General features: G+C 40.6%; 1 protein-coding gene across 3 annotated transcripts in view; it reads left to right on the top strand.

Annotated features, from left to right (window-relative positions):
* STX8 (syntaxin 8) overlaps positions 1-27,783 on the top strand; it is a 309,930-nt gene that overhangs the window by 23,551 nt on the left and 258,596 nt on the right. For all 3 annotated transcript variants that reach the window (XM_074388170.1, XM_010339853.3, XM_010339852.2), the window contains exon 5: positions 3,822-3,932. In XM_074388170.1, coding sequence (XP_074244271.1) covers positions 3,822-3,932 — 111 coding nt within the window. The remainder of the gene's footprint in view (positions 1-3,821; positions 3,933-27,783) is intronic.

Below are 27,783 nucleotides of genomic sequence, written 5' to 3'. Positions count from 1 at the left end.
TGCAGATGGTCCATTCATTAATTTATTCTCATTCCATCTTCCTCCTCCCCATCTCCTTATGCTCTCTTCTCTCCATAGATTAAAATAAAACATAAAACAATGAGACAAGAGTATTCCTCATTGGATTGTTTTCCAGATTTACAGAGTCTCTGGGAATATTCTGAATTCGTACTCACAGTATTGTTTTTATCAGGATCCTAAGGAGTGGCAAAGTTAAGTCAGCACCTCCAGGTGGAGGAGTCCCCAGAACGTTTGGCGGAAAAGCCCTGACCTCGGATAGAAAGAGCTGGGCTCTAGCTTAGCATTTCTGTTAACCCAGCCAAGTGACTTAGCCATGCTGGCCCTTAATTTTCTGGTCAGCAAAATGAGAGAATTGGGATCTTTAAGGCCTCTTCTAGCATCAACTGTGTGGGATTCTGTTCTTTAGTTACTCATCTACAAAACATCAAGTTTTACTGTTTTTAAACTGATGTTCTTTGTTAGCTCATTCTTAACATAAGTTTGTATCTGTAGCTAGTATTTGCTGATTTAAAAATGTACCTTTATTGTTTTTATTATAAAAAGTATTATACTTTCTACCTATACATTTGTCATTAGTTGTTACCAATGACTCCTCTTTCTCTTCCTTATTCTATCCTGTCTCATCTCATTCTTCATAGTTAAGTGTTGATGCCTAATAGCTAGTATCTCAGACTTTTCTAGGCTTGAAATATATGCATATGTAAATATAAAATTCTTTTGCCTATAAAGGGATTATATTATACATATGGTTCTGAAGCTTGTGTTTTTATTAGTGAATGATAGAGATGAACATAAGGAAACAATATGCAGTGAAACATAAGTCCCTCTTATACTCTTAATTCCCAGTTCTCCTTCCTTAGAGGCAATGTTTATGTATCAGAAATTTTCTGTGTCTATATACACACATATAGAGATGATTTTTTTTTTTAAAACAAAGAGCATACTATTCACTGTTTAGCTTTTTGCTGCTGCTGTTTTTTGTTTTTGTTTTTATTTTTCTCTTTTGGTTTAATGTTGTGTTTTGGAGATTATTCCATGTCAAATAATTCATGTAAACAAACAGTAAGTGCTCAAAAATGTTAATTAACATCAGCCCTCTAAACAGCTTTCCTATTATTTTTTTAAGGCTACAAAACATTCCGTAGTGCAGATACACTACTTCCTTATTGATATCTCCAATGTGGCTATTATAAATAATGGTTCAGAGTACATCCTTGCTTCTAAGTACTTGTATCACTGTATCTGCAGAGAAATGTCTGTTGAAAGACTGTGCCTTTTATATTTTGTTAAATATTTAGAAGGCAGTCCGGCAGTTGGTTGAACCTGTTTGCATTCCTCTCAAGAGTGTATGAGGCAGCCGGGTGCCGTGGCTCACGCCTGTAATCCCAGCACTTTGGGAGGCCAAGGTGGGCGGATCACAAGGTCAGAAGTTCGAGACCAGCCTGACCAACATGGTGAAACCCGATCTCTACTAAAAATACAAAAATTAGCTGAGAATGATGGCATGTGCCAGTAGTCCCAGCTACTTGGGAGGCTGAGACAGGAGAATCACGTGAACCCAGGAAGCGGAGTTGCAGTGAGCTGACATTGCACGGCTGCACTCCTCCAGCCTGGGTAACAGAGTGAGACTCCATCTCAAAAAAAAAAAAAAAAAAAAAAACGTTGAGTTGAGGTATCTTATTTTTGTGCTCAGTTTTTATGTCTGTGTCGGATTTTTTTGAGATGGGGTCTTGCTCTGTCACCCATGCCAGAGTGCAGTGGTGCAATCTCTGCTCACTACAGCCTCCGCCTTCCGGGTTCAAGCAATTCTCCTGCCTCAGCCTCCCGAGTAGCTGGGATTACAGGGATGCGCCACCAGGCCCTGCTAATTTTTGTACTTTTAGTAGAGACGGGGTTTTACCGTGTTGACCAGGCTGGTCTTGGACTCCTGACCTCAAGTGATCCATCCGCGTTGGCCTCCCAAAGTGCTGGGATTACAGGCATCAGCCACCACACCTAGCCAGATGTATTTAAAAAGTGTTTGTTAGCTTTCTCCACTCATTGTTTTATGGCAGAACTTGTCTCCAACATTTCCTTTACAGTGTTTCTTAACATGCACACACACATACACCCAGTTCAGCCTAAAAAAACCAGCTCCTGTAGTTTGCATCAAGAAAGCTGGTATGTGGCCGGGCGCGGTGGCTCAAGCCTGTAATCCCAGCACTTTGGGAGGCCGAGGCGGGTGGATCCCGAGGTCAGGAGATCAAGACCATCCTGGTCAACATGGTGAAACCCCGTCTCTACTAAAAATACAAAAAGTTAGCTGGGCATGGTGGCACGTGCCTGTAATCCCAGCTACTCAGGAGGCTGAGGCAGGAGAATTGCCTGAACACAGGAGGCGGAGGTTGCGGTGAGCCGAGATTGCGCCATTGCACTCCAGCCTGGGTAGCAAGAGCGAAACTCCGTCTCAAAAAAAAAAAAAAAAGAAAAGAAAAGATAAAAAGAAAGCTAGTGTGTAAAACTTTGTATTTAGTCCAAGGGAAGCGGCAAGGGTTGTTGACAGACGCCACTTCCCTTTTTGCTGCATGTGTGCGTATACGCCGCCCTCCCATCCACTTATTGGTGAATTGTTTCTTGCCAAAGACTACATTTCCTAGAAGGATGGTTATTTTTTTTTTTTAACCCCCACTTACAAATTGTTGTGGAAAAGGGGTTAGAGATTACCTGGTGTTACAGATAAAGAAACAGAGATCCCAAAAGGTGAAATAAGTGGTTCAGGATCACGGTGGTGAAAACAGGGCCACAACTCTGCCCTTGGGGCTCCTAGTCTAGCCTGTTTGCCAGAGTCACACGTTAAAATGATTCTCTTTGTGATTTTCTTTATAGATTATGCAATGTATTTAAATAGTGAACTGATGGTAACAATTTATAGAGCAAATCTGTTTCATAAAGTAGCACTTTATAAAATATATTCTAGGTGTGTTAATAGATATTCACATGGAAGAAAGCAATATAGAGAACTTCTTTCCCCCAACACCTTCACTTTTTTAAACAGAGCATCTTAGGGTATTGATATTGAGTTATATGTGTCAGTGTTCCATAGTGGAACTATGAAACTGTGTTCCACTGTTTAACACTGACACACACAGCTCCAAACCTAAGACACCACTGAGCTAGATTGCACTATTGGCAGGGAAAGTCATTTAAATTTGGTCACTAGGGCTGGGCGTGGTGGCTCATGCCTGTAATCCCAGCACTGTGGGAGGCCAAGGTGGGTGGATCACCTGAGGTCATGAGTTTGAGACCAGCCTAGCCAACATGGCAAAACCCCATCTCTACTAAAAAATACAAAAGTTAGGTAGGTGTGGTTGTGTGTGCCTGTAATCCCAGCTACTCGGGAGGCTGTGGCAGGAGAATTCCTTGAACTGGGGAGGCAGAGGTTGCAGTGAGCCAAGATCATACCATTGCACTCCAGCCAGGGCAACAGAGCGAGACTGTCTCAAAAATAAATAAATGAATGAATGTGGTCACTGGGAGGAAAGTATTCTTTACCTAGTATGTTTCTCAATGAAAGAACTTGTGTCGTGATCTGTGTCCGTGTTTGTAAGTCCCTCTCCAACGGTACTGTCAAGGCCCTTTACCTGATGGCCTGGTGAAGGTGAAGGTCAGAGCAGGAAAAGCACAAGAGAGGCTCGAGTCTCTTCCGGGTGGTAGTGATTGAGTCTGTAAGAGCCACAGCTGACTTGAAGAGCTAACTTAATAATGTGATAGTTAAAACGAGGTAATTTATTCACCGTTGGACCTTAACAAGATGTCTGCAGAACACAGCTTGAAGGGGATCGAAGACAGAACCTCTTGGATGATCTTGTCACTCGAGAGAGACTACTTCTGGCATCCTTTAAGAATGAGGGTGCTGAACCAGATCTAATCAGGTAGGATGTTTTCATTTACAGGGATTACTTGGTGGGTGAAGACTTCTTTGTAGATATTACAGCTGTTTCCTGAATGGCTTAATTTAGGAATCAGATCAATTAAGATATATTCTGTTCATTGATGGTGTTTGACGGTAATTTTCTACTCAACTTAGTTGTTGTTAATTTTCTAGATTTAGTAAACCAGGTCTGTTCAGCTGAATCCCATGTTGGGTGGAGCATACTAAGGTAGACTGCGGGTGAAGTCAGAACATTTCTTTGGCATTCTTTGGTTGAGTTTTCTGCCTTGTTAACTGCCTTATAAACTCCTGAAGTCACTACTTATCTGTGTGGGCAAAGGACTTTTGTTTTTTTTTTAATTGGCCTGTTGAAAAAAATGAGTCCCTTCTGGGGCTCACAGAGGCAAAGGAGTTGCGCAGTTGAATCCTTCTCCCCATTCTTAGCCAGTGAGTGAGTCACACTTCAAAGAGCCGACAGCTGCTCTGAGCCCAGCTCTGCTGGAAGACCTGGAGAACGGGTCCGGCTTTTCAAGGCTGAGGTGGATGAACCGTAAATTGTTACATCTTTAGAATTGGCCTCCCACTGCTTCCAGAGCTCCCTTAGCTTCATCGTGGGAACCATCACAGAAGGCGATGAGCTTGGGTGGAAACCCGCCTCTCCTCATATTCCATGCAGGGATGATGCATTTACTGTGGAGAGGAGCTTGTTTCTACTTAGTTTCCAGGTAGGAATAGTATGGCTTCCCAAGGGCAGTGGTTTTGGACCCTAGATATTCATTACCAGACTCCTCCTCGGACAAGTAAACCAGAGTGGGATTGGGGTGGAGGCACCGAGGGGCAGGGAGGCCCCAGGTGATTCTAATATACAACAGGGATTGCAAACCACTGCCTAGGACAAGCTGAAGAAAATGAAACTGATTTTCCTTGGGTCCCAGTCTTCTCAGGAGCAATGATCCAAGGTTTCAAAAAGAAACTACGAAATACAGGAATGTAGATTAAATGCTAAGTTGCTTCTGTGAAGAAATGAACCTAACAAGGCAGCGAGGGAGGAGCGATACTCTGTTGGCAGTCTCCTGGGCACGGTTTAAATGAAGACGAAGCCTGTGGTGGGCCAATCTACTGTGGTTCCCAATTATTTCCCTGGCATATGCAGTCCCAGGGTGCTGGGGTGAAGTAAGTGGATGAAGGTGGTGGTCCAGGTCGGTTAAAGAGTACAGGTGAGCGAAGGAATCCAAGGTGAATGGAAAGTACTGTCTTTTAGAAGGGGCTTTACACTGAAGGCAGAATCTTTTTAGTCGAGAAATGAGTAAGGGCATAGTTAGGACGGGGAGCAGGTTTCGGGAGGAATAGGGTCATGTACAGACATGATGGTCAGAAGGGAGACAGAACATTCAGACCGTTCTGCTTGGCAGTGATGAGGAGGTCGTGATGTGTAGTCATAGTTCCCATTTGAGAAGAGTCTGGTTTGCATCATCTGGCTTGCACCTGACTCTGCTCTTTGCTTGTCACTAATTGTGTCACTTAATGATACCAAAGAGGCCAACCTATGAATTGAGACCAAGGACCTCTTAAGTCCTCCCACTAGTTCCTTGTGGTTTTTGTTTTCTTAGTTTTTGGTCCCCACTTGCCTGTCATTATCACCCCTGTTTTCTGATCATCTCTGTGTCCTTTAATGTGCTACCTGCTGATAAGCAGCGTCAGCATCAATCGCCTGCTAGTATGTTACAAATTCTGATTTCCCAGCCCCAAACTATGGAATCAAAACTTGCATTTTAACAAGATCATCAGGTGATTTGAATGCATGTTGCAATTTGAGAAATACGGCTTTGTATCATTTATTTATTTATTTATTTATTTATTGAGATTGGGTTTTGCTCTGTTGCCTAGGCTGGAGTGCAGTGGCACAATCTCAGCTCACTGCAACCTCCGCCTCCCAGGTTCAAGTGATTCTTCTGCCTCGGCCTCCTGAGTAGCTGGGATTATAGACAGGCGCCACCACACCCAGCTAATTTTGTATTTTTAGTAGAGATGGGATTTCACCATGTTGGCCAGGCCAGTCTTGAACTCCTGACTTCAGGTTATCTGCCTGCCTTGGCCTCCGAAAATGCTGGGATTACAAGCATGAGCCACTGCGCCCAGCCTGTATCATTTATTTTGAGTCGTGGCACTTTGCATCAGAATCACCCAAGAGAGAATGGAAAAAAAAAAAAAAAAAAAAAAAAAGAAGGAAATACAAATGTCTAGACCATATACTTGCAGAGTTTCATTTGTAGTCTCGGGTGAGGCCTGGGCAGCAGTAAAGCTGGAGAGACTGCCAGATGGTTTTAGTAGGTGGCAGGGTTAGAATGACTGCTCTATGTCACGATATACTAGTCATGACACCAGTAGCTTATGTCTGCTACTTGTTTTTGGTAGGGTAGGCACTGTGCTAAGCTCTTTATGTGCATTTACTCAGGAGCTCTTTATAATATCCCATTTTACAGAAGAGTAACTGAGGCTCTGAGCGTTCAAGACTCTAAAGCTAATCGGTCACAGAGCTTGGATTTTAGCCCGGAATTCTTAACCACTGCATCAGCTGGATGAGTTGCTAGAAGGACCCAGTTCTGTAGCTTGTTAGTCCCTCGGTCATCTGGGCTTCAAAATCATTGACCTTCAACTGGGGATACGTGTGCTGCCCAGTTTTCATTAGGAACCAGATGAAGTGATTGCTATGAGATGGGCTTTGTAAACTCTGAGACCTTTATAAATACAAGATGTTATTACTGGAGCATTGTGTCTGTCAGGCTAGGAGGAAGCTCATGCTGCTTCCTTGCTTTGGAGACCTTCTGTCCCTCCTGTCATGCCCCTGAGTGCTCTAGAGGGACCTGGTCTGTTTGACCCCATCCTCTGCTGCACCTGGTCCTCTACCCTTCATTCTCCCCTTCCAAATCTCATTTGTTCTGTGTCCGCTTCCCTCTATGTGCAGCTTGCTACCTGTTGTCTTATTAGTGAACAATGTCGTGTTAATGCTAGGAGTAGAATCGATGGCTGGCAGTGACTTGTCTTCTGGAGGTATTTTAAATGAAACCTCCTTAAACTCTAGGATTTAAACCAAAGTAAATTAGTTGATGGGAATGTTTAGGGAGTTTGGCAGGTTAGTGTCCAGTGATGTTTTTGGATGGAGGCCTTCTGAGGACCTCTCTGGTCCTGCCACTGGAACTGCCTTATGCTCTTCATGCATATAAGGCTGATCCATGTGGTTGACTAAAGCTGTTGCTTGTTGGTTTCTTGGGGAATGGCTGGGATGACATGAGGACAGAGACCATATTGGAGAGACACTGTAAAGCAAAGGTAACCGAAGCCCTGAGGGTTGAAATAAAGTAACGGGCCAGATTTATTTCCATGCTTTCAAGATAAAGCCAAGGGCAACATAGATATTGATGTCAACCGGGCATAGTGGCTCGTGCCTGTAATCCCAGCACTTTGGGAGGCTAAGGTGGGTGGATCACCTGAGGTCAGGAGTTCAAGACCAGCCTGACCAACATAGTGAACCCCATCTCTAAAAATACAAAAAAAACTAGCTGGGCGTGGTGGTGGGCACCTGTAATCCCAGTTACTTGGGAGGCTGAGGCAGGAGCATGGCTTGAACCCAGAAGGTGGAGGTTGCAGTGAGTCAAGATCACACCATTGCACTCCAGCCTGGGCAACAAGAGCGAGACTCTGTCTCAAAAAAAAAAAAAAAAAAAAAGATGTTGGTGTATCTTTTCTGTTCAGGACCAAAAGTATAGGATAAGCTTCTAGAAGAATTCTGTTTAAAAAGAATGTAAGCACTGTAAAGGAGAAATGACTCCTGTGGAGTGAAGAAGGTAGATGTGGACAGTGATGGTCTGATCCAGATGACATGGAGTCTGGCCAAGAGTGAGAAACCAACATGGTGACTGGATCTTGAGTGCTGTGAAGGAAGAAAATCATTGCAGATACAAAGAGGAAGGAGAATGATGTAGGTGGACTGGAAGGTGAATTTCCCATTCCCTTCCATTGGTGAATCCTTGTTGGGCTAGGATTGCTTTAGTCCCAACACCCTAACAGGAAGGTGTCCACATACACTTGTCCAAAAAGTGCAAGTCCTGTAGACATTCCAGAGGAGTCTGATCAATAAGAAAATTCATAGTAGACAAAACGGCTCTCAAAAGCTGTGTAGAAAAGTCCCTGGGAAATCTGCTCAAGGGCCATAAGAACAAATACCCCACTAGCGTTGCTCCAGCTAGTCAGGGAGGATGGCACTATGTGGACTTGCTGAGGACCAGCAATAAGTGCATGGATGTGTGAACGCTAAAGCCAGCGTAGACTGCCAGAGGTAGATTTTCTTAGATTTAAGGTCAGAGTTGCTGGTCTTTGATTTCCTTCCCCTGCCTATGTAAGAGTATTATTTTTGCCTTCTTTACTCCTGATCCCCACCCTTGAGACCTCCCCTTCTCTCCCCAACTTCTCATATCTAATAATTCTCCTGCTTGGACCTAGTCCTCTGAGGACATTAGTTCCGTTGTAAACACAACATGTGTGGGTTCACAGACTGTGTCCCCTTCCCTCCTGATGATCAGTTGCTTAGTCACTTCTAATACCAACTGGTAGGGAATGCGCAGCTCTATCTCTGGAGAAACTCGTTCCTTTCTCTGCCGGTTGGTTTCTGTAGTATCTCCCATGACTAACAGATTTCCTCAGTCCTCTGCACAGTTAATTCCTAGTTCTGGGCTCCTCCAATATTTTCATTTGCTTCTCTAATCTCTGGATTCCTCCAACATTTTTCTTTGCTTCTGTAGCTCTTGGTTTTGGGAGGGTCATTGTGTTGCTTTGTCACTTTGGGGGTGGAGGATTGGTGTCTTTCCCTTAATTCATGACTTCCAGAAGCACAGTGGCCAGAAAGCTGTGTCAGAACTTTGAAATGTTATAGACATGCTCACTATGGCACATTTTGTCATTAATGCTAGACCATGACCACAACACATTTAGTGTGAGAGAACTGGGGTTAATCTGCTAATCAACATTTCCCTAGCAACTGACAGCAATGCCACAAGATCAGTTTACCTTACCAGGACTTGCTTGGAATCTGGTGAGCCTCGCTTCCTAGAGCCCCTACCTCTGTTTCCCTCTTTGTTTACTTTGTGCAACCCTCTTTTCCTCTCTTTCTTCCCCATCCCTCAGTCCCTTGAGTCTTTCCATCCCTCTTTCCCCTCCTCTTTTCTCTTCCTCCTCATATGTGGCCTTATTAAGGAGAGTCAAGTATTGTCAAACTTCAGTTTGGATTAGCATTTCCTTTAAACAGACATTAACATGGCAGTCACCTAATGGAATGTGTAGCTGTCATGTGACAGAATCTTAGTTTTACCTTACGGATTACCGGTCATTATTCTAAAGCAGTAAACCTTGGTCTAAATAAGCAATGGTTGACTAATTTAGGGTATTTGGAAACTTGTTAAAGAAGTCTCTGTGCTACAGTGTCTCTTGGAAGAAGATAAGCCCTGTCTCATAAAGCAGTGACACAGCCTCAGATTTAAAACCTTCCCGCCCTTTATATTCCAGAGCATTGCTAAATCTCACAATTAGTTAAATCTTTGTCTGTAAAAAGAAAAAGAAGAAAACATTGCATACACCACTGCTCTGTGACCATCTCAAAGATTATGTGATTAACTGAGCTGCAGTGGGTGGCTAATTGGCTAAGCTTTAATCTTCACACCACCAACTATGTAGAGGATTATAGGGAAAAGGAAGTTGTTTAGAATTTGAGGTGGTAGTTCTGTGTCAAGAAGGATATAATGACAAGCAGACCAATTGCTAAAATCAAAAGAAGATAACAATGAAATGTCCACATTCTCTTAGCATGCAGATTTTTAAATTTAATTTTAGAGATATACTTTTCTCTTGCACTACTGACAAAGCATGATATTTCCAATGTCTATTTCGTATCACTGGTTTGGCAGCCAAGATGGGCAAAAGAAAAATTTACATTAAATGTTAGCATGAAAAATGCCCCTCCCCATTTTAAACCATTGAATGTTTTATTTCAATTTAAATCTTGGCTTGTAAGAGGGATGATTTATGCCTCGTAATACTCAGATTTCCTGAAGAATCATTGATTTATACTTTACATTGCTTGATGTTATTAGCATATGACCAACCTACTCTTCTACAAGAAGGATGTTGCTAAGGAATATACATCCATATTATAAGCCCCCTCATATGAGGCAATAGAGAAGCCATACATGTTTATCTCTTTTATTTTAAACTTTTTGCATTTTTAAAAACTTTTTTGAGATGAAGTCTTGCTCTGTCACCCAGGCTGGAGTGCAATGGTGTGATCTTGGCTCATTGCAACCTCTGCCTCGTGGGTTCAAGCGATTCTCCTACCTCAGTCTCCTGAGTAGTTGGGATTGCGAGCATGCACCACCATGCCTGGCTAATGTTTTGTATTTTTAGTAGAGCGGTGTTTCATCATGTTGGCCAGGTTGGTCTTGAACTCCTAGCCTCTGGTGATCTTCCCACCTTGACCTTCCACAGTGCTGGGATTACAGACGTGAGCCACCGTACCTGGCCTCTCTCTTTTATTTGTGCCCCTGAAATACAGTGACTTCCTAGCTTTTCTGACAGGCAAGGGTGTGCTGAAGTCAGTATAGATTTGCTTTGCCCTCACGAGTGTAGGGATAGTCAAACCCCAAGGAGTGAATAAGTAAAGTTAATAATATTACAGTTTCCTGCTAGTTTAATGAAAAGTAGGTAAGGAAGCAAAAATGTGGTGAAGCAAATCTTCCTTCATTAATTAGGTCTTTATTGAGTGCCTACTATGTGCTGTGCACATGTACTGGAAATAAAATGGTAAAAAAACCCCAAACAACGAAAACACCTACTATTTGCAGTTGAGCTATGTACAGTCCAGGGAGAGAGACAGACATGAAATAGAGAATCATACAATCAGTAAAATAAATTCAAAAAATATATTGTGTTTTGAGAACATATTAGTGGGAAGCTGACTTAGCTAGGGAGACCATGTGGTTAATACTTAACTATTTTTCTTTTTGTCTTTTTTTAAAGTGTGTATTTTGTCTCCTGATTTAGATATTAAATACCCCAAGGACAAAGACCAAAGCTAGCACAATTTTTAATAAATAATGCTCAGTGAATGAGCATCTTCACACCCTTTTCTGTATCTTTCTTAACATCCAGCCCAGGGTTGGGTAGACAGCAGGTGTGTTTTTCATTCAACACATTTTTGTTGACAGAAAGGTTGACTGAGCCCGGATGTGCTAGATTGTGTTCTGTTAACAAACCTGAGAATGTCACACTTTTTTTCTTTTTTCTATTTTTTTCGAGCAGAGTCTCGCTCTGTCACCAGGCTGGAGTGTAGTGGCACGATCTCGGCTCACTGCAACCTCTGCCTCCTGGGTTCAGGCAATTCTTCTGCCTCAGCCTCAACTGAGTAGCTGGGACTACAGGCGTGTGCCATCATGCCCAGCTACTTTTTATTTTTAGTAGAGATGGGGTTTCACCATGCTGGCCAAGATGTTCTCAATCTCTCGACCTCATGATCTACTCACCTCGGCCTCTCAAAGTGCTGGAATTACAGGCGTGACCCCCTGTGCCCCACCGAGAGTGTCACACTTTTAATATGTGAAAGCTTTTATTGCCTGCCTCATGTAAAGTCTGTCATGTAAAGGTGACTCTAAGATTCAGGTTGCTTCCTTCTTAGGGTTGTACTCTCATGACACAAGGCCTCTGTGTTCCCCATGACTGGAGAAGAATGAGGGTGTGGAGAACTCACGTCCGTCTTCTGTGCTTTGGTCTGCAAGTTTCACACACTCAGCCCCTTGGCCATAACTAGTTACGTGGCTCCCATCTAGCTGTGAGGGCGACTGGGGAATGTCATCTTTCTGTATACTCAAGAAGAGGGCCTGGTAAAGCATAGAGCTTTGTCTCTGCCTCCCTGATTATTTTGGGTAGTTTGATGGAAAGACAAATAGCTTTGGTACATAGTCTTGCTGCTTTCTTCTTTGGCAAAGATTAGAATCAGAAGTTACTGAAGCCATGCAAGGTGGGCTGAGAGGTGCCCATGGGGGGATTCGTGCGTCATTTATAATGCCCAGGGAACTGAACTCTGCAAGAATAGACATTGTAAATGACAAATGGAATGTACAAAAAGAGATCACAGCACAGTGAAATTAGTGCAAATGGGTGTGTAGAAGTGTGATGAAGACCAGAAGGGAAGGTTGTTTCTTCAGCAGTTAGGGGAGGAGGACAAAGGAGTCTGGAAAAGAAGGTCATACTTATTGTCCTAACCCACTGTGACCGACGTCTGTTAAGGGGGTGCCCGGGCTTAGCTCTCTAGACTAGTGTGGCAGTTGCATGCCCTCAACCACATGTAACAGATGATCCTACTCAAAATGGCTTCAATAGGGAAAAACGTCCCATGAAATAAGCTGCAAGTCAGAGAAGTGAGAGGGTTGATTAACAGCCCAATGTTGCCATCAAGGCTTCTGGTCCTTGCTATCTCTTCATTTTCCCTTCACCTCCCAGTGCTGGCTTTCAATCACCAGAGTGACTCCTCTCGTGGTCTCAGAAAAGCTACAGCAGTTCCTAGCCACACTCCAGGCATAACAAGAGAAGAGAAAGGAGAATGTGTTTTGCATAAGTCATGTAATTCATATGGCGAAATCTACAAAGCATTTAACAGGATTCAGTGAAAATCTTTCCACTACATCTCCTCCTCCTCTGCATAAGTAATAGCTCTCGATAATTTTTGGCATATCCTTCCAGGGTTCTCTTAAGTGCATACCAGCAAATATGAATATATTATTTCCCTCCATCTTTTACACAAATGGTAACATATACATAGCATTCTACAACGTTTTTGTGTCACCTGATCAAATATCTTGGAGATTTTCCCAGTTGTGACATAAGATTTTGTCATTAGTTTTTGTAGCCTTATAATATTTCATTTTATGTATTTACTGTCATTTATTTAGCTAGTCTCATACACATGAATATTGTTTTTGGTCTTTTTCTATTACAAAAATATAGCAGTGAGGGATTTCACATATGTGAAAGTATATCTCTGGGTAAGTTCTTAGAAGTAGGATGGCTGGGTGAAAAGGTATGTGCATTTGTAATTTTGATAGCATTTCACAAGTTATTTTCTAGTGGGGTAGATCCAGTCTAGGCTTGTACCAGCAATTTATGGGAGTACCTGTTTCCCAACGGCCTTTCCCAGAGAACACTGTTAAACTTTTGTATCGTACTCCAAACTAACATATAAAGAGAGTTTTATGTAGTAATATCTTAGTAGAGTATTATGTAATTATTATATATAACTATAGTGAATCAAGGTTATAAAGAAATTGTCCTGCAGTTTTTTCTGGTACTTTTGTGGTTTTACGACTGTTAAATCTTCAATCCATTTGGAATTTAATTGGTGAAGAGTACAAATCCTACTTTCTTCCTTCTTGGCTCTATCCTATTTTTGTGACTGACTATATTTTTTACTTAGTAGTTCATCTTCTCATCTTCAAATGTAAGATGCTGCATTGTCATAGAATAGATTCCCATGTGTATTTTGATCTATTTCTGGACTTTGTAATGTATTCCATTGGTCCTTCTGTCTACTTATGTGCTAGTACCACATTTTCTAAAATATGGAGGCTTTTAAGTTTTAATACATGATAGGACGAATCTGCCATTACGTTTCTTTTTAAGAGTTTTGCTTTTTTTTCGGGGGGCGGTCGGGATGGAGTCTCGCTTTGTGGCCAGGCTGCACAGTGGCGCGATCTCGGCTCACTGCAACCTCTGCCTCCTAGAGTCAAGCAATTCTCCTGCCTCAGCCTCCCAAGTAGCTTGGAACTACAGGTGTGCGCCACCACACCCGCCTACTTTTTGTATTTTTAGTAAAGACAGAGTTTCACCATGTTGGCCAGGCTGGTCTCGATCTCTTGACCTCGTGACCACCTGCCTCGGCCTCCCAAAGTGCTGGGATTACAGGAGTGAGCCACCGCACCCAGCCGAGTTTTGCTTATTTTTTAAACATGAATCCTGGAATCAGCTAATGTAATTCCAAAAGAGAGAGCAACTGTTTTTTTTTTTTTAAATGGGATTCTGTTAAATCTTGAAATCCTTTACAATGATGTTGAATTTTCTCATCCACAATCATGGGACTCTTTTTTTGTTTCTCCAAAGCAGTTTTCAGGTCTTCTAGTAATGTTTTCTTCAAAAACGTGTAACATGTTTGGTTAAATTTATTTGTTTTTTAAAATCTTGTTGGTTGCTGTTTTAAATTTAGGGTTTTTAAAGTGTACTTTTCTATGGTTGTTTATATGAAAACTGTTGATAATGTCTGCTATTAATATTAAAGCCACTTTCTTAAATCTCTAATAGCTTTCAGCATTTTTTTTTCTCTTGATTTGTTTTGTATTTTTCAGTTACTCATTTTTAAAGCTTCCTGGAGGCTTCCTAATTGACTTTGACTCAAAATAGAAATAGATTACTGTACGACATGACCATGTTATACCAGAAACTATGGGAGGTTGGAGTTTCTGTGATTGGCTTGGTTTGTTCAGGAGAGAGAGATTCTTGAGCTGAGGGTGAGGATAAAGTTATCGTCTCCGAGCAGTGGAGCCCTGAACAAAGTTGAGGTTCTGATAACAAGGAAGATGAGGTATAATGATGTGGGGTAGGCAAGTTGTAGGGTGTGTTTCAACTCTTCTCTGCACCTCCCTAAGTAACAATCGCTGTCTTCTTGAAGTCTCTTGAGGAACCAGAGACTCAAGTTTCAATTCTTTGACCTCATTAAGAACCTTCATTTCTTGTTACTTCTCCTTTTATTGAAATCCCAGAGAGGTAGTAACTCACTGACCTTTTTTTGAGGGGTTATTTTATTTAGGCTCAAGTGAACCTAAGTCATTACTAGAAATCTCCAATTCACTTTTTTAAGAAGCTGAGATGTCTACACCTACCACTTGTCTTCCTGAAGAGGTTTAAGAGAAGTACTTTCGAAGTGCAGGTAGTTTTTGTTTGTTTGTTTTTGTTTTTGTTTTGAGATGGAGTCTTGCTCAGTCACCCAGGCTGGGGTGCAGTGGTGCTGTCTTGGCTGACTGCAGCCTGTGCTTCCGAGATTCCAGCAATTCTCCTGCCTCAATTTCCCAAGTAGCTGGGATGACAGGCACATGCTACCATGCCCGGGTAATTTTGTATTTTCAGTAGAGATGGGGTTTCACCATGTTGGTCAGAGTGGTCTGGGACTCCTGACCTCAGATGATCTGCCCGCCTTAGCCTCCCAAAGTGCTGGGATTACAAGGGAGAAGCCACTGCACCTGGCCTCCATGCAGTTTTAACATGACGCATTTATGCAGTTTCATAGAGCCGGTTTCTTCTACAGACAGATAATCTTGTTTTGTTGTTGTTGTTGTTGTTGTTGTTGTTGTTGTTAATTCTTGTTTAATTCTGTTTTGAGAAGTAATAGCTTTTGACTTTGTCTACACATTCTGGAGAAATGTTAATAGATAATTTGGTGCAAGGACTGATAGTATAACGTAGAGAGTATTTGAAATAGGAACTGATCAGAAACATTTGGAATGTATGTTGCCTTAGCACATTTTTTGCAGTCTTAATGGCACATCATCTTCTTTGCTTCACAGTATATCTTGAAGATGATGAAGCAGAATGCTTAGGGTAGTATTCTTAACTAGTGGTCTGATACCAGCTGTATAGTGTATATAGTGACCATGTTTTCTTGGAGAGAAAAACTAGATATGTCATATGATGAAGTGTTTTTTTGTGACTCTTCTTGGTGGAAGAGGCGGTTTGGTTGATAGTGCCAGGCCAAAATGTTGACCATTCCAGTGGTTTATGGGAATGAATATTTGTTTTTGAAGAATTCTTAAAAATATGAATTTATTTTTAAAGTAAAATGTAGGCTGGGCGTGGTGGCTCATGCCTATAATCCAAGCACTTTGGAGGCCAAGGCAGGCGGATCACCTGAGGTTGAGAGTTCAAGACCAGCCTGACCAACATGGTGAGACCCCGTCTTAAAAAAAATAATAAAAAAATAAGTAAAGTAAAATGTTATATTGTTAAACTGCACAAAAGCATAATCAGTGAATATCTGGGCTCCCTCTACTTCTCACATACAATTTCCTTCACCAGAAGCAGCCACTTTTAATAGGCTTCTGTGTGTGTGTCCTTCCAGAGGGATTCTACACATACCCAAGGATACATGCACGGGCACATATCTCAATTCTCTAGTCCAACTTTGTGTGTGTGTGTGTGTGTGTGTGTGTGTGTGTGTGTCTTAGACAGGAATTAATATGTAATATACATTCTTTACTGCACATCTTCTCTTTTGCTTAACAGTCGATCTTAGAGGTGATGGAGTAGTACTCTTTAAGTATCTTGAAACTACCTTAGAACTTGACTGTGTAGTTCTTTGAAGTTTTTAGGTTATGTATGTACTGATAAGGCTGATTATCACCAGAAGAGATCTCTGTAGCCACTTAGTTCGGGTTTCTTTTCTCCCCACCATGGGATAGAAAGGAAGCTCTATTAGCAGCCTGACTTCCAAATAGAGACTAAATTTAAAGAAAGATTATCTGTGTGGATGACTGATCTAGCAAATAAAACCAGAGACCTTGAGATCTGAACAAATGGTCATTGCAACTCCACATCATTGATCAAGTCAAGAAAGGTATCCAACTATTACTGTGCAAAACAGAATGAAGCAAAGCATGACCACACACGGTTAGCAGCAGCAACCTGATAGTTTCTCTCCTCAGAAGGTTTTCAAAGCTAGGCAACAAAGAAAAATCAAATGAAAAAAATTTTAAGGATACTATCATAGTAGTTTTAAAAAAAAACATGAACTTTGTAGAAATAAATAAAATGAAAGATGTATTGAGATCTGTAGAAATAAGTAAAATGAAAGCTGTATGAGACTTTACACTGAAAACTATAAAACATTATTTAGAGAAATTAAGTAAAGCTGAATAGATAAATATAGAGTAGTCCCTGCTTAAGTGCAGGGGGCACGTTCCAAGATCCTCAGTGAATTCCTGAAAGCTTGGGTAGTACTGAACCCTATCTATGCTGTATTTTCACCTGTAAATACATACCCATGGTAAAGTTTAATTTATAAATTAGAAACAGTAAGAGATTACCATCAATAACTAATAGTGAAATAGAGCAGTTATAGCAGTATACTATAATGGAAGTTATGAGAATGTGGTCTCTCTCTCTCTCAAAATACCGTATTGTCTGTAATATTTTCGGAGTATAGGTAACAAACTGGAAAGTGAACCTTTGAATAAGTCGAAGTGAAGTTAAGATGTTCAGATCTCTTCAGTCTCTGTGCCGCGTTCAGAGATTGGAGACTCAATATTGTAAAGTTGCCAGTTCCCTCAAGATTGATTTATAGATTTAGAGCAAACCCACTTACAGCCCCCAGCCAGTTTTTTGTTTCTGTTTTGTCACTTGAGAAGCTGATTGCAGCCACTGTTTATGTGGTAATGCAAAGAGACAAGAAGACAATTGTATTCTTCAATTTTGAAGAATACAAAGGCCGGAGAACCACATGACCAGTTATCCAGACTCACCATGAAGTCGTAGTGTGGCGTTGGCTCAAGGATAGGCAAAGAAACCAGTGGAACAAAATAGAGTTCAGAAGCAGTCTCACACACATAATGTCATCTGATTTATGTGCATGACGTAGTCTTTTCAATAAATGGCATTGTGTCAACAACTGGATATCCACATGGAACAAATGAGCCTTGACTTCAGCTATCACTCTACATAAGAAATCAATTCCAAAAGGATTGTAGATCTAAATGCGAAGGGTTGAACCAGAGAGCTGCTGCAAGAAAACAGGAGAACATTTTTATGATCTTGGGATAAGCAAAGATGTCTTAAACAGGCCACAAAAAGCACTAACCATAAAGGAAACAAGTGATAAGTTGGATTTCATTAAAATAAAAAATTATTTTTATCAAAAGATATCACAAAGATAACCCACAGAATGAAACCCTGTGTTTGCAGGGCATATATTAATATTTGACATAGGAAATGTTATCTTGGATATATGAAGAACCCCTATAAATCAAGAAAAAGGCCATCGACTTGTTAGAAAAACATAGGCAAAAGACTTGAATTTCACAAAAGAGAGTATTCAATGGCTGATGAACATATGAAAAGGTGTTCAGCTTCACTAGTCATCAGGTAGTTGCAAACTAAAGTCATGATGTCATACCATTATGCTACAAGAATGGCTAAAATTAAAATGATGGGCATATCAAGTGTTGCCAGGATGTGGAGCAGCTGGAGTTCTCATATACTACCGCTGGAACTGTGAATTGTACAACCTCTTTGGAAAACCGTATTTGCTGAAATAGAACTATACAAAAGATATGTACAAGGATGTTTATAGGAGTGCTATTTTTTTTCTGTTTTTTTTTTTTTTTTTTTTTTTTTTCTTTTTTAGAGACAGAGTCTTGCTTTGTTGCCCAGGCTGGAGTACAGTGACTATTCACAGATGTAATCATAGTTCACTATAGTCTCAAGCTCTTGGTCTCATGCGATTCTCCCACTTTAGCCTCCAGAGTAGTTGGGACTATAGGTGTCTCTGTTTACAGTGCTTTTCTTAGCAGTCCCACTTGGAAATAACGCAGTAAACATCTACAGTATAATGAATAAATACATTATGGCATGTTCATACAATGATGTCACACAGCAAATGAGAATTAGCAGTCTACGACTACGCAGCACACTGTGGATGGATCTCAAACATCATATGGACTAAGCCAGACAGAAGAGTTCATATAGTTCATACTGTATGGTGCCATTCCTATAAAGGTGAGACTTACAGTGTCAGAAATCATGAAAGTGGTTCCCTTTAGGGGAAGCAGTGACTAGAAGGGTGTATGACAGGGCTCTTGGGGTTCTGGGCATACTCTCTTTCTTGCTGTGGGTAGTGGTTAACTGCAGGTATTCACTTTGTGAATCATCTTTGAGTGGTACACTTGGGATTTTTCTTTTGTAGTTCTTCTTGAATTAAAGAATATGTAAGTACAAATACATACATTTATATCCGTGTATTACACTTGTGAGTGTATATGGTTATATTTGTCTACATACGTATACACTTGCATGCATACAGATACACACACACACACACACACACACACACACACACAGAGCTATGTCATGAACGGACCACAAGATGGAGGTGTAAGTCAACAGAAAGACAAACAGCCCATCCCAGCTGCTAGATTTTGAAAAGTTAGGGTTTTTCTCCGTTTAAAGTTAAGACAGAATGTTAAGAATGCTTGTATTAATGCTTTTCAACTTCAGGAAATGCCTTCCAGTTCTATCTGTAAGCTCTTCCCTCTTCCCTCTTGTAACTGTAAGCCCGTTTGTCATTTGTATACTTCCCCCTTAATGACTGTAGACTCAGCCCGATCCCCACTTTGTTTATTCTTGTTTCTCCCTCTTTCACCTTCTTTTCTTACCTTTTTCTTTCATATTTTCCGTTGTATTGCACTTTCCCTCTGGAAAAATATGCTTGATTTTGGCTTTTCTTGATTTTATTTTTTATTTTTTATTCTTAAATTTTTTTTATTGAAGAAGAGGGATGCTTTTAATACCTCTCTCTAATCGTTGCTACTTAAGTTGTCATTTACTTTTGTAGATCTGTGTTTTCATATTATCTTCCCTTTCTGTATCCCTCCGTGCTTCCATCACGGGGAAGTGACCCTTTCATTGGGTTTAAAATAGGTAATCCACATGATACACGCTCATCGTAACAGGTCAAAACATACCAGTGTGTAACTCAAAAGTTCATACTGTCTCTCCCTTACTCCCCTCCAGTGCCTTTCTCTTAAAGTAACCAGGAGTGGCTGTTTGGAATTTCCCCTCCCCACTTTTATCTGTACTTTTACAAATATAAATTTACAAACATATGTACATAAAATTGAGTTTTCCTTTTCTATTTTTAAAGAAAACAGAGCTGTACTATACATATTCCTCTGTAATTTTACTTTTTTCACTTAAGGAATTTTTTTCACTTCAAAGTTCATCTAACAAATTCATCAGTTATATTCCACAATATAAATATGCAGGCATTTTTCCAGCCACTCCCCATTTGATGGATGTTGGGTTGTTTAGGTTTTTTTTGCCATTATAAAGAGTGCTGCAGTAAATATTCATAAGAACTGTGGCTTCTATTTCTTTAGAAACAGTCTTCAAAGTGGGGTTACTGCAACAAAAGGTATGAGTGTTAAAGATGTTAATAGGTACCACTATGCCTTTTTCATTTTTTCGTTTCTTTTCTTTTCTTTTTTTCTTTTTTGAGACAGAGTCTTGCTCTGTCACCAGGCTGGAGTGCAATGGTGTGATCTCAGCTCACTGCAACTTCTACCTACTGGGTTCAGGCAATTCTCCTGCCTCAGCCTCCTGAGTAACTGGCACTATAGGTGCATGCCACCACGCCCAGCTGATTTTTGTGTTTTTAGTAAAGATGGGATTTCACCATGTTGGCCAAGCAGGTCTTGATCTCTTGACCTCATGATCGGCCTGCCTCGGCCTCCCAAAGCGCTGTGGTTACAGGTATGAGCCACCGTGCCCGGCCACCATGTCTTTTTCTGAAAAGTTGTGGTGCTTACAGTCCATTCAGCTATCTGTGTGAGGGCCCCTTTCCTTAAACCTTAGCTGTCAGTAGGCATCAGAATTTGATGGATTTTGTTGCTTTGATGAGTAAAAAATAGTATCTTCTTTTAACTGTAGCCCTTAACTACTGGTATAGTTGTGACTTTCGGTATGGAAAATAAAAAGATTCCTTGCCTCTGCATGTATTAATTCTAAATGATTAAAAAAAATAATTTGAGAATTGAAAAAGAAGGAAAATTCCAGTTGCTGAATAAGCAGGAAGAAGAAAGAAGAATTACCTAATCACATTGTATTTTAGTTCATTATGTTAATTTTAATTTTTATTTTTTTGAGACAGGGTCTTGCTCTGTCACCCAGACCGGAGTACAGTGGTGAGATCATGGCTTACCGCAGCCTGGAACTCCTGGGCTCAAGTGATCCTCCCACCTCAGCCTCTCAAGTAGCTGGGATCACAGGCACATGCCACCATGCCTGGCTGATTTATTTTTATTTTATAGAGACGGGGTCTCTCTCTGTTGCCCAGGTTGGTTTCTAACTCCTGTGGTCAAGTGATCCTCCTGCCTCAGCTTCCTGAAGTGCTGGGATTACAGATGTGAACTATGCTCTGCCTCATTATGTTAATTTAAAAAAATATTTCCAACTTGTGTTTTCTCTAAGTAAAAATCTTCAAGAAATTAAAAAACTTGTTCTTGTGTGTTGAAAATGAAAGTTATTTTTCCCTCTTTCTCTTCTCTGCTTACCAAGCAATTTTTAATATATGACAGTCATCGCTAAGCATACATAAGTGTGGGTTCCAGGACATGCATGTGGGATGCATGTGGAATGGGGCATTCTTAGACCCCAACACCTCCACATGTGTATTGCTTTTTTCTTTCTGATATGATGTTATAACTCAAGGGATTACTTTTTTGGTTTACAAATGATGAGACTGAATCTTAGAGAAGTCATTGTGCCCAAGGTGAATCAATGGAAGAGAGAGAACTGGAACTCAGGTCTTCTTGTCTTTTGCCCTGGGTTTTGTCTCCTGAGCTTTGTCTCTCGTGCTTTTGAAATCTTACCATGATTCCCTTTTAGGGTCCCTCATGTATTTCTTTCCCACTGGCTTTGAATACTTTGTCTTTCACACTTGCAGGGATGGTATCATCTTGTTTGCAGGGACATTATTCCACCAGATGTTCAAGTGGCATATTGCTAAGTTTGCCTTGTGTGATTCTGTGGAAGAAGCAAAGGATTTGGTACTAGACAACCAGGGTTTGAGTTGTAACTGCAGATCATTGGCAGTAAAATGAAGGTAACCATGACTCCTCAAACTGTTGTGAAGCTCAAATGAGATAACTGTATGTGGAGGCCCTTTGTAAACTGGGAAGTGTTTATAGACATGAATGAATGATTGCAGTCACCATCTTAGCAGAAGGGAGTACAGAGATAGCATGCCGTTTGGGAATGTCCTTCTATCTTGAACAAAACAACAATACATGATAGTGTATAGTAAAATGCTCCATTGTGTGGTATGAGCCATAAATGGTCCGGGAGATTAGAAAACGGAGAAATCAGTGTGAGGAGGAGGAGGCTGAGAAGACCATGTATTTATACCACACATTTTCTGTCTTGTGTACTTTCTTGATTCCTGCTCTTCCAAGGGTGGTGGTAGTTTCTAGACCAGTCTACACATTGGTGCCCAGTTGATTGCATAAAAGTCACCTGAGGGAGCTTATACATTCCTGGGCCTTGCTCACAGAAGGAAAGGATGAAATGGTTAAAAACATGGGTGTTAGCCAGGCACAGTAGCTCACGCTTGTAATCCCAGTACTTTAGGAGACCGAGGCAGGTGGATCACTTGGGGTCAGGAGTTCGAAACCAGCTCAGGCAACATAGTGAAACCCGGTGTATACCCAAAATACAAAAAATTAGCCAGACACAGTGGCACATGCCTGTAGTCCTGGCTACTAGGGAGGCTGAGGTGGGAGAATGGCTTGAGCCCAGGAGGCTGAGGTTGCAGTGAGCCAAGATTATGCCACTGCACTCCAGCCTGGGTGACAGAGTGAGACCCCATCTGAAAAAAAAAAAAAAAAAAAAAAAAAAAAAAAAAAAAAAAAAAAAAAAAGCCTAGGTATCCATCAATAATTTGCCATTTTAGATGTGAAGTAGATTAGTTGGTATAATAAATAACAAGGTTATTGAGGTGAAAATTATGGCTCTGTAGGTGGTCCTTGACTTTTGTGTGTATTGAATGGTATGCATTATTCATTGACACCCTTTGCGGTGGTCTGAATATTAGCATCCCCCCAAGACTGATATGTTAGAACCTAATACTCAAAGTAATAGTGTTAAGAGGTAGGGGCTTTGGGGAAGTAAGTCATGAGAGCTCTGCCCTCAAGAATGGGATTAGTGCCCTTATCAAAAAATATTAAAGGGATCTTCCTTGCCCCTTTGGACATGTGAGACCATGTAGAAGGCACCACCCATGGAGCAGAGAAAAAGTCCTCACCAGACACTATATCTGCTTATGCCTTGGTCTTGAACTTCCCAGCCTCTAGAACTGTGAGCAGTAAATTTCTGTTGTTTATTAATTGCCCAGTCTGAGATAATTGGTTATAGCAGCCCGAAAGGACTGAGACAGAAATTGGTACCACAAGTGGGAACAAATTTATACATCATGGTTTTTTTTCCCCATTGTATACCTTCTTGAATCCTGTCTTTTTAAAACATAATTTCCATATCATTCTGTGCATTGGCACCCAGCTGGTTGCATAAAAGTTGCCCGAGGGAGCTTACACGTTCCTGGGCCTTGCCCTGAAGAGGAAAAAGATGCCAAGACTGAAAGTGTAGGTGTCCATCTTAAAGTTTTGTGTTTTTAGACATGAGTTAGATGAATTAGTATAATAAAAAGCGAGGTCACCAAGGTGAAAAATGATGACGACGTAGGTGGTCCTTGGCCTTTGTTCATCTTGAATGCTGCATAAGCATTATTCATTGACACGCTTCGATGGCCTTTTAATACCTAATTCGGATTTTTGTACATCAACTGACAAACACACATTTCTGTTAAAATGCTTGACGGTGGCGCTACCTGCCAGCTGGTAATTTTGTTTCACTAGACTTACATCTTTGTTCATAGAACAGTGTTAACTTGCACAGTTAATTGAATATCTTACTGCTTTTACCTTTATAAAATGAGTGAGAATGGAAACAGGTACACTAAAGTGAGAGCAGTAATGTTGAGAGGAAGATGAGAATCATTAGGCATGCCAAATGCCTAAAGCAAAATGCAAAGAATTCATCTTGACTGGACACTCATCGAGTTTATCATAACTGTTTGGTTATGAAGAACCAACTGGAAGAAAATGCAGTTTTTATTGCCAATGGTGTCAAAAAAGCTCTAGGAACAGCGATTCCATCATACTACATGAGCTTTGTTAACTTTTGTGCAGCTGTTTCTCTTTAAATATATATATATATATATATATATTTAATTGATACCTAATTTTACATATTTATGGGGTACAGTGTGACATTTTGATACATGTATATAATGTATAATGGTCAAATCAAGGTAATTAGCATATCCATGACCTCAAACCTTTATCATTTCTTTGTGTTGATAATATTCATAATCCTCTCTTCTAGCTATTCAAAAACACCATAAATTGTCATTTGCTATATTCACCTTAGCATGCCACAGAACACCAGAATTCACTTCTCCTATCTAGCTGTACTCCTGTATCCCTTAACCAACCTTTCCTTCCCCCACCCCCTGCCCTTCCCTGCCTCTGATAACCACTATTCTACTCACTGCTTATATGAGATCAGCTTGTTTTAGCTTCCCCATAGCAGTAAGAACATATGCATTGTGTTTGTAAACGTGTTTTCAAGCATGCATTGCATAATAGGGAAGCTGCTTGCAATAGTTAGCCCTCCTGGATTGCTGCAGCTGAACTGTAACCAGCAGATGGCTCTCGGTCACCAAAAGTTTGCTAAAGCAGCTCATTCATCTTTTACTTGGAATTCTTGTTTTTTTTGTATATCACCCCTTTCTGCCCCTCTTCTACTTTTAAGGTGCCATGACCTGCAAACGTTTAAGTTACAGAAGTGTTCCTTTTGATTTTGTTTTTTGCTTGATTTAAGATGGGCTATATGACTCTCTGGAGCAGTGCTCTGGGGTTTCTGAAATTAGAGTTGGAGGCCACCAAAAAATGACTTCCAATGGCCACACTGCACATGTCTGTTCTTCTGTGAATTGTTTCATTAAGGTTTTCATTTAATGTTAAAACATTTTATTGATAAATTTGGCCAGCAATGAATAAGAAAAAAATAGGATTGCCTTTAAATTAGAACAGTATTTGATTGTAGTAGATTTTAAAGGTGCTATAGTGAAATTTCTTTGGATAATATGTAAGGAAGATACTTTCCTTGTTCTAGTTCTTATTTGTTCTGGACTCATACTCAATGGAGATTATTTATTCAATTTGAACAAAAAATATTTTGCGTATGGGCTTTGCAGTAGTCACAATGTTAGGTATTTATTGTCCCTTGATTATTAGTCCCCTGAGGTCAGGTATTTACATCTGTCTTGTTCACTTACAAGTCACTAGATTAGTGTCTGATGCATAGAAGATATTCAGTATTTGTCAGATGAATGGATGGATGGAAGGATGGGTGGGGTATAGAAAAGAATAGGACCGAGTACTGGACGGAAGACATTAACCATTTAGTAAATGTGGCTACAAATATTCCTACATCATCATGATCTTGAAAGACCAGTTTTACTTTGGGGTTGTTATTAGGTGCCGCGTTGAAGATTGAAAGGTAATGAAAAATTTCCGTTCTCGGAAGTTACATGAGTTTCTCCAAGTCACCCAGGTTTGGCAATCTTTATTCCCTATATCCAGACTATTTGCCAACACTTGTGGAATTTTCCTTGAGCCACTATGTTAATTGTCCCTTTCTCTCTGTTCCCTCTTGTCACTTCTCTTGTCCAGACCCCTGCTACCTCCCACCTAAATTACCGCACTGGCCTTTTGGCTCTCCTCTCTGACTGCAGCCTCTCTTCCGTGTAATCCCATCTGCATATTGTTGCCAGACTGTGTCTCCAAAGAATTTCTGTCAAAGAATCTATTTCTAATTGAAATTTGAGCCTCTGTGCATCTTTATATTCACAGAAAGAGACTACCAAGAAAAAAAAAAGTTCTGAAAAAGGAATTACCCTTTTATATCACAGGGGCGTTTTCAAATCTATAGGCAAGTCTAGTTACGGAGCTCTGCAGGCTCAGTTCACTGACACCCTAGAAATATCTTCTCTAGTCCTAAATGCAAACCTCCCTGTGGTCTGTGAATGCTCAAACACTGATATTTTTTCCAGACAAAACAAACATTTTATATAGTCACTTTGACATCTTTTTGAAACGCTAAGAAAGGCTATAAGAAAGCTACTTCTTGGAATTCACTGCTTTTTCAATTCTGTATTCAGTTGATAAGAACGCCCTTCCTGTGAACTCTAACAAGCTTCAACTTCATTTGTCTGTAGAAAGACATGGATTGTCTGTGTGCCCCCCCCCGATATTATCATAATTTAAATAATGTACATCATTTTCTTTTGGGGATAAAAATGAAATCATTTTATGTCTTTAGAAGTGAACACGAAACTTTTTGGTTAAATCTTGGTAAGACAAGATATCTAACGTATTTACTAATGTGATATTTATTTGATAAGTTCCATTTATTTAAAAAGTTCCATCTTGAAATGATATGGATAGAAATCATTTATTAAAAAAAAATTGAAGTCTGCTCTAAACTCAGAAGCATAGTATTTAGTGTTTCCTTTCTTTAATTTCCTTTGCAGGGGAAAAATGCCTCTTACTTGTCATTTCAAAAGTGAGGCTGAGCTACAAGGTGTTTTACTGACAGAATTTCCTTTCAAGTAATTCTCTCCATCTGCTCGAACAGTATCAGTCTTTGCTGCTGAAGTCTTGAAGGCAGGTAGCAGTTGATTAAGTTTTACTTTGCTTGATGTTTTTTAAAAAAATTCAAGGTAAAAATGTAAAATGTTTCTCTCATTTTGTTTTTCAGCAAGAGAGTTTAGGAACCTCAATGGTTTTGCTAGTTCTGGTTCATAAACATTTACTGAATGCTTACACTCTGGCATATTCCAAGGCTCTGTGTTTTGGTCCTGGGGATATAAACATAACTGTCATGTGGCCTCTTCCCTCACAGAGCTCATAATTTAGGAAGGGAGACAGATGAGTAAATAACTAACTACAATCCCGCTTGATAAATGCCACGTTAGAGGTTGTGAACGAAGCACCATGGGAGCACCAGCCAGTGATTGATTCAGGGGAAAGGGGATGGGGCTAGGGATCAGGAAAGCCGAAGCAGCAGAATTGACATTTGAGTTGAACCTTAGGGGAATGAATAGAATTTTGCCAGATGGACAAAGCGGGTGGGGGGTGGGGACACTCCAGACTCATGCAAAAACATGAGCATGTGGAAGTTTGTGCCTTTGTCTGAGCAGTGGGGAGCCGTCTGTAGGGCTGAAGAAGTAGGATGGAAGGGGGGATGTTGAGAACATGATGTTGCAGAGATCACTGGGGCCATATTGCAGCTTCTGGGGAGTCAGGACAGTTTTTGAACAGGGAAGTGATAGGGCAAGATCTTGTTTTAAGAACAATAATTCTTGCAGCAGAGAATCAGGGTGACTGGGAGACCAGTCCAAAGGCTGTAGCTGTGTTCTACGTGAGAGGTGAACATTTGAGCTAAGGCAGTACCAATGGGGAGGGCAGTCAGGGCTTGGATGTGAGAACCATCTCTGAGGGAGGCCTTGTTCGTTGATGAGATGTGGTTAGAGGGAGACCATAAAAAAAAAAAAATAAAATGTCTTGGATGACTTGGGGATATAGTGATACTGCTCACCAAAATAGAGAGCATATGAGAAGAAACAGCTTATGGGGTGAGAATGATGAATTTGATTCTGGATATGTTGAGTTTGGGAAGGAATACCCCATTGGAGATTTTTAAATGAAAAGTCACAAATGCAGATAAAGAACCTGTAAGGAGATATTATGGGTAGAGACAAATTTGTGAGTCTCTTCAGCATCATGATTTTCAATCAGGGTAAGGGGTGGGAGGACATGCCTTGCCTGAATGTTTTTATATGTGGGGTTTCTTTTTAACTATTTGTATGCTACTGC

This window comes from Saimiri boliviensis, chromosome 17 (assembly GCF_048565385.1).
Source record: "Saimiri boliviensis isolate mSaiBol1 chromosome 17, mSaiBol1.pri, whole genome shotgun sequence".
Classification (NCBI taxonomy): Eukaryota; Metazoa; Chordata; class Mammalia; order Primates; family Cebidae; genus Saimiri; species Saimiri boliviensis.
The sequence above is the reverse complement of the archived record's forward strand: the minus strand, read 5'-3'. Positions and strand labels throughout refer to the sequence as shown.